The 9,221-nt window shown below is 43.4% G+C and overlaps 1 protein-coding gene across 2 annotated transcripts; it reads left to right on the top strand.

Moving 5' to 3' along the window:
* The first annotated feature begins 5,634 nt into the window (after window positions 1-5,634).
* Window positions 5,635-8,907, top strand: LOC141097097 (uncharacterized). 2 transcript variants are annotated; one of them, XM_073584074.1, is made up of 4 exons: window positions 5,635-5,877; window positions 5,950-6,027; window positions 6,861-7,381; window positions 7,487-8,907. In XM_073584074.1, exons 3-4 carry the CDS (start codon window positions 7,251-7,253, stop codon window positions 8,787-8,789), a joined length of 1,434 nt encoding a protein of 477 aa, XP_073440175.1. In that variant the 5' UTR covers window positions 5,635-5,877; window positions 5,950-6,027; window positions 6,861-7,250; the 3' UTR covers window positions 8,790-8,907. The 2 variants fall into 2 exon arrangements, with proteins under 2 accessions (XP_073440175.1, XP_073440176.1); XM_073584075.1 differs by having other exon boundaries at window positions 6,861-8,907.
* The last annotated feature ends 314 nt before the right edge of the window (window positions 8,908-9,221 follow it).

Genomic DNA, 9,221 nt, shown 5'->3' with positions numbered 1-9,221 from the left:
ACTGGAGAGGATCTCCAAGGAAGAATGACAGAGGATCCCCAAATCCAGGTGTAAAAAAGTTGTTGCATCATTCCCAAGAAGACTCATGGCTGTACTAGCTCAAAAGGGTGCTTCTACTCAATACTGAGCAAAGAGTCTGAATACTTATGACCATGTGATATTTCAGTTTTTCAAATTTGCAAAAATGTCTACATTTCTGTTATTTTTTCAATCAAGATGGGGTGCAGAGTGTAACATTAATGAGAAAAAAAATGAGCTTTCTTGAATTTACCAAATGGCTGCAATGAAACAAAGAGTGAAAAATGTAAAGGGGTCTGAATACTTTCTCTACCCACTGTATGTATGTATGTGTGTATATATATATATACTGTGTATATATATATATATATATATATATATATATATATATCTGGCAAAAATTAAGAGACCAAATGTTCAGTTTGTCTGATTTATATTTTTGAGTAAAATGTAAATTGTTCTTTTAGTCTACAAACTTCTGACATGTCTCCGAATTTCCTAGCAATAAATTTTGTTGTTTTTTTTTCTGAAAAGGAGAAATGGTCAAAATTAAAAAAACCCAGTGCTTTCAGACCTCAAATAATGCAAAGAAAACAAGTTCATAATAATTTAGAAACAATACTGATGTTTTAGCTCAGGAAGAGTTCAGAAATCAATATTTTGTGGAATAACCATGATTTTTAAAAACAGCTTTCATGCATTTGGCATGCATTCCACCAGTCTTTCACACTGCTTCTGGCACAAAAATTTCAGCTGTTCTTCTTTGTTTGATGGTTTGTGACTAATCCATCTTCCTCTTGATTACATTCCAGAGGTTTTCAATGGGGTTCAGGTCTGGAGAATGGACTGGCCTTGACAGGGATTTGATGTGCTGGTCCTTCATCCACACATTGATTGACCTAGCTGTGTGGTATGGCGCATTGTCCTGCTGGAAAAACCAGTCCTCAGAGTTGGGGAATATTGCCTGAGCAGAAGGAATCAACTGTTTTTCCAGGATAACCTTGTATGTGGCTTGATTCATTCGTCCTTCGCAAAGATTAACCTGCCCAATTCCAGCCTTGCAGAAGCATCCCCAGATCATCACCGATCCTCCAGCAAATTACACAGTGGGTGCAAGATACTGTGGCTTGTACGCCTCTCCAGGTCTCTATCTAACTATTAGATGACCAGGTGTTGGGCAAAGCTGAAAATTAGACTCATCGGAGAAAATTACATTACTCCAGTCCTCTTTGGTCCAATCCTTATGGTCTTTGGCAAACTTCTGCCTGGCTCTCCTTTGCTTCTCATTGATGAAAGGCGTCTGTCTAGCTTTACATGACTTGAGTCCTGCCTTTAGGAACCTGTTACGAACTATTCTTGCCGTGCACTTCACCCCAGCTGCCATTTCTTTTGTAGGTCACTTGATGTCATCCTGCGGATGCTGAGTGACATTTGAATAAGATGACGATCATCCTGGTCAGTGGAGAGTCGTTTTTGCCCTCTGCCAGTCTGTAGCTTTGCTGTCCCCATTGTCTGCTGCTTGACCTTGTTGTAGTGGACAGCCGTCTTAGAAATTTTAAGGATGGAGGCAACAAGATGCTCACTGTATCCTTCTGCTAGGAAAGCCTGAATTGAGCCCTTCTTTTCCTCACTCAAGACATTTCTTTTCAATTCTTTTGGGATGGTTAAAAGTTATTTTTTCATTCCTATTGCTTTTGGGACATTACTAGCACTTGTTTTGCCCTCCAGCTTGTCCTATTGCAAGAAGATTGTGAACACCACAGTAAGGTTTTTTTTTATACTTTCCTTTGTTAAATAAGATTTGATTCAGGCGATCACCTAATCAGAAGCACATTAAGTAGAATGAGGTGTCCTCTGGTTGGAATTCAACTGACACTGGAATGGAATGGCTGTCAGACATGTAGAGAAGCTGATTTTTATAAAACTGTGCAGTGGTCTCTTAATTTTTGCAAGAGCTGTATATATGTGGAAATCAAACTCACAGCCCTTTAAAGCGTTTCTTCTTTATTGGAAAATTGAAACACAAGGACCTGTTAAAGCATCAGTTGTTGAGAAACGACTGTCGTCCTGCAAGCATTCCATTCACCCCTGTAAATCTTATGTTTTAATTTTCCAATAAAGATGAAATGTTTTAGAGAACGGTGAGTGTGATTTTTCCTCTACTTTCTCCTGCTACGCTGTTCATGCTATTTTATACACACCATTGTTACCTCAAGGTCTGGTTCTCTGCTTATCCCATGCATTAAAGGGAATATCTGTGGATGGTGCCAGCACACATCTTTCCTGGATATATACAGTACACTCACTGGCCACTTTATTAGGTACGCCATGCTAGTAACGGGTTGGACCCCCTTTTGCCTTCAGAACTGCCTCAATTCTTCGTGGCAGAGATTCAACAAGGTGCTGGAAGCATTCCTCAGAGATTTTGGACCATATTGACATGATGGCATCACACAGTTGGCGCAGATTTGTCGGCTGCACATCCCTGATGCGAATCTCCCGTTCCACCACATCCCAAAGAGTTGCCGCCATGTGATTGGCTGATTAGAAATTAAGTCTTAACACACAGTTGGACAGGTGTACCTAATAAAGTGGCCAGTGAGTGTATATACAAACTCCACAACACTGAAACACCAAGCAGTATAGACCATAATGTTATACAAATCAAGGAAGTAACAGAATTTCTGTGGCTATGCCAGATTTAGAGCAAATATTTTTTAGAAACATGAAACCTCAGATATCGGATCAAGTCCTGCGACATGATTGTGCGATGCCTCCTGTTCGTTGACGTAACAGTTATCGCTACTTGTTGCAAAGTGACAGGGATAGAATCTGAACTGAGAAACCTTGTTTTTTTCATTCCTGCACATCACAGTGCATACAGGCAAGATGTCAGCACTGTTCAACATTGTGTGTGCCGGTGAATAGAAAAACAATGAACTGAAATGACAGCAAGAGGTACACACAGGCAAACCTTTGCACGCAGAGATCAGGAGATAGGAAGAATGGCACATAGTGATCTATTCTGTACTGCAAGTCAAATTGGCATGTGTAAAATGGCTTTAGCCATGGTCACTTGGCAGCTCTAAATAGAGCATTCATGGAAAGGCTTTGTGCTCGCTACTCCAACTATCAGGTCCCAGTGGACACACGGATATTCACCCTTTAACCATTTTACAGGAATGCGAACTTACATAGTGCCCTTGGGTTGAGTCCTCCGAGTGGACTAGAGTGGACAATAGAGTGGTCTGGCATGAATTGTCTGGTCACTGGGTCATAATCAGCAGTGTTATGTCCCATGAATGAGACATTTTACAGCCTGTCCTGTGCATTTTACATGCTGTATTGCAGTCTCTCATATTGTTTACTGTTGCTATGTGTTCCTGTGTTTTGCATAGCTGAAATCCTCCCTCTCCATCAAGTTTGTCCCTCCTGTCTCCCTCTTCTGGGTGTGATGTCACTTCCTTCTTCTTCCCCCTGTGTCTCATTCTCCATCTTGGCTTCATTAGAAGCACATCTGCTTTCAGCCTGTCTGAGGAAAGTCTTTTGTACCTGCTGCTGTTTGTATGCATTCAACAAGAATTCTTAAAGAAATCAAAGTCTCTTCTGGATTCTTCATAACATGTGTGCCGGCAGCTGAGTTAAACCCTGCTGTTATGTTCGGTCAAAAACGACCGATTTTGAACTTTAATATTATTTAAAATATTCAAGATGCAGTTCTGAAACTTGTGGTTGATTGACTTTTCCTCATTTGAGGGGTTCTTACTATGGGTACTTTTTTTTTTTTGTATACTTTTTGCTCCACAATTTTTTATATACTTGTACTGTTTGGTCAAAAATGACCGCTAGCCTTTTATAGTGATCTCCAACCATTTTATGAGTAAAATAAAGGAGCTATAATCTCATTTTGGACAATATATTACATCTACTACTATTTATTAATTTATTTAGGTCCTTTAGATAAATGCAGATTTACACATACATACATTTTCTCCTTACAATACTGCTGATGGATTACCTTCCAGTATAGTTATGTGCCAAATATTTTTACCCTGCTGTTCATGTAAAATAGTTCAATTCAGCTCTCAACATTTCATATTGTAAATGAACATATTCTCTTTTTTTACTTGTGTTCCCTGATCTAATTTCTGTGCAATGCGGACCTGAAAGAGTACTAATAAGGCTGAGTTCACACGTGGCGTTTTTTTCGCGTTTCCACACCGGTTTTAACCGCGCAATTTTGCCACGAAAACGCGAAAAATAAGCATCCCATGCATTCCTATGGGATTCCGCAATGCTGTGCTAATGCTGCGGGTTTTACCGCGGCGAAATCACTTCGCGGTAAAATACGCAGCATGCTCATTAATTTCGCGGAATCGCGGTGATCCCACACCCATAGGAATGCATTGTTCTGCTTACTTTCCGCATCTGGCTGTGCACACCATGCGAAATGTAAGCAGAACATTTGCGGATGGTACCCATGGTCCGGAGGAGAGGAGACTGTCCTCCGGGCTTTGGGTACCATATCCCTGTAAAAAATAGAATTTAAAATAAAAAATATTGTTATTCTCACCTTCCGACGTCCCATGCAGCCTACCCGCCTCTCTCCACGCTCCCGGTCCCAGTAAGCCATTGCGAGCGATGACGTCCTTTCTCGCGGTCATTCGCGCGACGTCATCGCGAATGACCACGAGACGTCGCGATCCCACGAGAACAGACTCCATTGTGGTAATTTTCGCAAAGGATTACTGGGATCGGGAGCGTGGAGAGAGGCGGGAAGACTGCGCTGGACGTCGGAAGGTGAGAATAACAATATTTTTTTTTATTATTATTTTTTACATTCTAGCTTTTACTATTGATGCCGCATAGGCGGCCTCAATAGTAATGATTGCAAAATGCTAGTTTTTCAGCGGGAAAATCACGGGAATTTAAAATGCGATTTTCCCGCGGAATGGAATTCCGGAATTCTCGCGGTAATTTCCGCGAGAGTTCTGCTATGTGTGAACCCAGTCTCAAATCTGTCTGAAAAGTGTGTTTGCTTTACTCTGAGCCCTTATCTGAAAGGGGGGGAGGGGTCTGGGGGGGGGGTTATTTTATCTTATCAGTAGACAATTGCCATAGTAGTCTATCCAGTTTCATTTTCAGTCCAGCTGGAGAGAGCAGCCTAAAACGGAAACGATGCAACTTCTGTCCAACATCAAGCAATCACAAATCAAATGTGATATGTTACTGATGTGAAAAATATTTATGCAAAAGACGTCAATAAGGCTGGTTTCACATTAGCGCTTTTGTGCGCAGCGCATCGGGCGCACCAGTGCGCATGCACACTGCGCACCTATATTTTACATGATGTGCGCATGGTCTTGCGCATATTTGCGCTTTCGTGCGCATGCGTTTTTTTGTCTTTCGCGCCAGGCGCGTCAGACGCAACATGTTGCATTTTTGGTTCCGCCCTGTCTCGTTAAAACAACGCATGCGCACGGAATGCGCACGGAATGCGCAAAAACACCACATTGGAGCCTATGGGAGCGCAATACTTGCGCATGGTCTTGCGCACGCTTGCGTTTTTATGCGCATGCGTTTTTTAAATAAACATGACTGAAATTTGGTCTAGACAGTAAAAAAAAACAAAAAAACCAAGGTGATAAAATGGTGTGGGCACTGGGATTCCACAATACTTTAAGGATTGCTCACTAGTGGACACACAGCACAAGCTGCACCAATGTAAGTATGAAAAACCTAATGTCTGGCTGAAATTTCAATACATTTCTATGTACTTATGTATCTTTTTTTTTTTATTGCAGCATGTCTTCATCTGGTGAAGAATATGTCCCCGGGACAGGGCAAGAGGCAGAAGAAGTGAGTACTATGCTTCCGTATGGATTTGAAAAAATAAACACATGTGATTAATTTTTTCTGTTTAATTTTCAGACCTCATCCTCCATCACGCCACCACCACCGGAGGAACGGCAGGAGCAGCAAGGCCAAGTGCGGGCGGGTAGACGTGATGTAAGTACAGACGGACTGTTTTTTTTTTTTTTTTACTTATTTTCTAGTCTGGTTTATTTATTTTTTTTTTTTTTTGGTATTTTTTTTTTTTTTTAAATTTTCATGGTTGTTTTTTTCGATGTTTGTTGCTTTTTTTGCATTTATTTTCATTTAAAACAAATAATTTTTTCATGGCTTGTTTATCAATATCTAAAGCTCAAAGTGTGTATGTGTGTGTGTGTGTTTGTGTGTGTGTGTGTGTGTGTGTGTATGTTTGTTTGTTTGGGTATATGGGCACGGGACTATGGGATGGAGGATATATATGATGGGTATATGGGCATGGGATAGAGGATATGTATGATGGTATATGGGCACGGGACTATGGGATGGCGAATATGTATGATGTGTATATGGGCACAGGCATATGAGATGGCGAATATGTATGATGGGTATATGGGCACAGGACTATGGGATGGAGGATATGTATGATGGAATATGGGCACGGGACTATGGGATGGAGGATATATATGATGGGTATATGGGCATGGGATGGAGGATATGTATGATGGTATATGGGCACGGGACTATGGGATGGCGAATATGTATGATGGGTATATGGGCACAGGCATATGGGATGGCAAATATGTATGATGGGTATATGGGCACAGGACTATGGGATGGAGGATATGTATGATGGAATATGGGCACGGGACTATGGGATGGAGGATAATTTTAAATTTCTATAACTAACCACAGTAGTTACTATGCCCGGGCAGCGCCGGGCTCTTCAGCTAGTTTTCTATATTTTTTATTTTAAAATCTTTCAAAGATTAATGTTTGTCTTTCTTTTCTAGGCTCCACAGCGGGAGGAGGACCTCGCCCTGGACAACGACGAGCTCATCCGTCTAGTCCAGGAGCGAGTCCCGTTGTGGGACACCCGTCACCAACTGCACTCGGACAACGTGGTGATCCGGCGGCTCTGGAACGAGGTGGCCGCATCGCTGATGGATGGCTGGGACAACGCCTCTCCCCGGGTCCGCAAGGATTTTCGTAAGTATTTAAATGCAGTGTGATGCAGCAGTGATCTTGGCCGGGATCACCCAACTGTGTGTGATGCTATTAACTCCATGGAGTTTCTATCATCACACACAGTTGGATGATCACAGCCTCCAGTGCATAGTCTTACTTTTTTTTTTTTTTTTTTTTCCATCACAGTGAACAAAGTCAGAACCCGTTGGCGCTCGATGAAGGACCGCTTCAACAGGGATATCCGTCAGGAGAATAAGGTTCGCAGTGGTGCTGCGGCAAGGACCGGCACGAAGTACCGATACCATCGTGCCTTGGCATTTTTAAGACCGGTCCTTGCCTCCCGAACGTAAGTATTTTCTAGTTGTATCGTGTTTTATTCTGTGCTTTTCTATTCCACAGGAGTTGGCGATTGTTAATTTATGGTAGTAATTTCTTTATTTTCTTTTCACAGCACCTGGAGCAGCACCCTGCAACCTGGTCCCGAAGCGGTCCTTCATCAAGCTGCCCCGGACCCCTCCCAGCCATCCATCAGCGAGGAAGCACCTTGCAGGTCTGCACCACAGTCATCTGGAGACCAGGAAGCTGGTCGCTCAGGTGTTCCCCTGTCCCAGGTCTCTGCCACTGGTTTTGCGGGCACTTCCCGCCAGCAGCGGCAGAGGACCTTGGACAGACCTCTCATGCCCGAGTTCGTTGAATTGAGCTCGGTCTTTCAGAGTAGCCTCAAGGCACTCTCCGATAGACTTGAGAGTGGTTTCCTCCTTTTGGACCAACGCTACAAGTCTATCGAGGGTCGCCTTGAGCGCCTGGAAGTCGACCTCGCCAGACCAGCGCATCATTTTTATACCCAAATAGCTCGGGACACGGCGGAACACCTTACCCCTGACCTCCAGTTGACTGTCATGCAGGCCTGCAACAATGCTTTTATGCAGGCTATGCAGCAGAGTAGGATTATGCAGCAGTCAGTGGTGGCATTTCCACCGGTGCCACCACTGACTCGTTTTACAGCATTACCTACTTCTGCTGCATATCACTGCACAGCCACCACACTTCCAAGCCTCGCCGGACACCAATATACCGCCACAAGTCCGAGTGCAGCTGGACACTTACCCGCCAACACCATGCCAAGCGCTGCTCCTGCCTGGCCCACCACTGCTGCCGCCACCACCACTGGATGGCCCGTCGTCACCACCCCTGCCTGTAGCGCCGCCACCACCACCACCAGCGGGAGGACCACCCCGGTATGGACCGCCACAGCCACCACGCCTGCATGGCCCGCCACCACCACCACCACCACCTCGGAGCAGCATCAGCTGGGGGACCCGCATTCAATATTTACGGCCCCTGCCAGGACATCCACCACCACCAGCATGCCACAGCTGGAACAAGATCCTGGCAGGCAGTCCACAAGCGCCAGGCGGTCCCCCAGCTCCAGCCAGTCCACAGCCTCCAGGCGTTCCAGAGGCTCAAGGCGGTCCAGAGGCTCAAGGCGGTCCAGAGGCTCAAGGCGGTCCCCGGGGTCTAGCCAGTCCTCAGGCTCAAGCGAGGACAGCAGGAAGACGACGGGCCACCGTCCTAAAAAAACAAAGAGGAGGACTCTTACCCTCCCTCCTCCCTCACCTCCCACTTCACAACTTTCCTTGCCTCGGCTCCCTTCCCCCACTTCTTTGGTTCCTCCTTCCCCTAGAACCCCTTACTCCACCCAAAGCCGTTCCTCATCCCTCCACACCCCCCAGTTTCCAGCAACTAAAAAATAAGTTAAATAAATGTTATATTTTTTTTCCAAAATAATGTTTTGTTATTGTGTCTTTCGCCGCCTGCACACACTGCGCCCTACACTATGGTTTGTTTTTCTTTACTTTATACCGGATGGTCAGCCATCCAACTCTGAAAGGGATACTATATTTCATTTTTTTATATATATATATATATATATATATATATATATATATATATATAAATAAAAAAAAAATGAAATATAGTATCCCTTTCAGAGTTGGATGGCTGACCATCCGGTATAAAGTAAAGAAAGGGAAACCACCAAAAAAAAAAAAAAAATTATATATATATATATATATATATATATATATATATATATATTTATTTATTTATATATATATATATATATATATATATAATTTTTTTTTTTTTTTTGGTGGTTTCCCTTTCTTTACTTTATACCGGATGGT

Source organism: Dendrobates tinctorius, unplaced genomic scaffold (assembly GCF_039654945.1).
Source record: "Dendrobates tinctorius isolate UK_male_01 unplaced genomic scaffold, ASM3965494v1 ptg000083l, whole genome shotgun sequence".
Classification (NCBI taxonomy): domain Eukaryota; kingdom Metazoa; phylum Chordata; class Amphibia; order Anura; family Dendrobatidae; genus Dendrobates; species Dendrobates tinctorius.
The sequence above is the reverse complement of the archived record's forward strand: the minus strand, read 5'-3'. Positions and strand labels throughout refer to the sequence as shown.

What these genes read in the sequence shown, in the direction of transcription:
- LOC141097097 (XM_073584074.1), top strand. Translation starts at nt 7,251, where the DNA reads ATGAAGGACCGCTTCAACAGGGATATCCGTCAGGAGAATAAGGTTCGC. An exon ending in CCGGTCCTTGCCTCCCGAAC is followed by an intron (nt 7,382 to 7,486) that starts GTAAGTATTTTC and finishes TTCTTTTCACAG; the next exon opens with CACCTGGAGCAGCACCCTGC.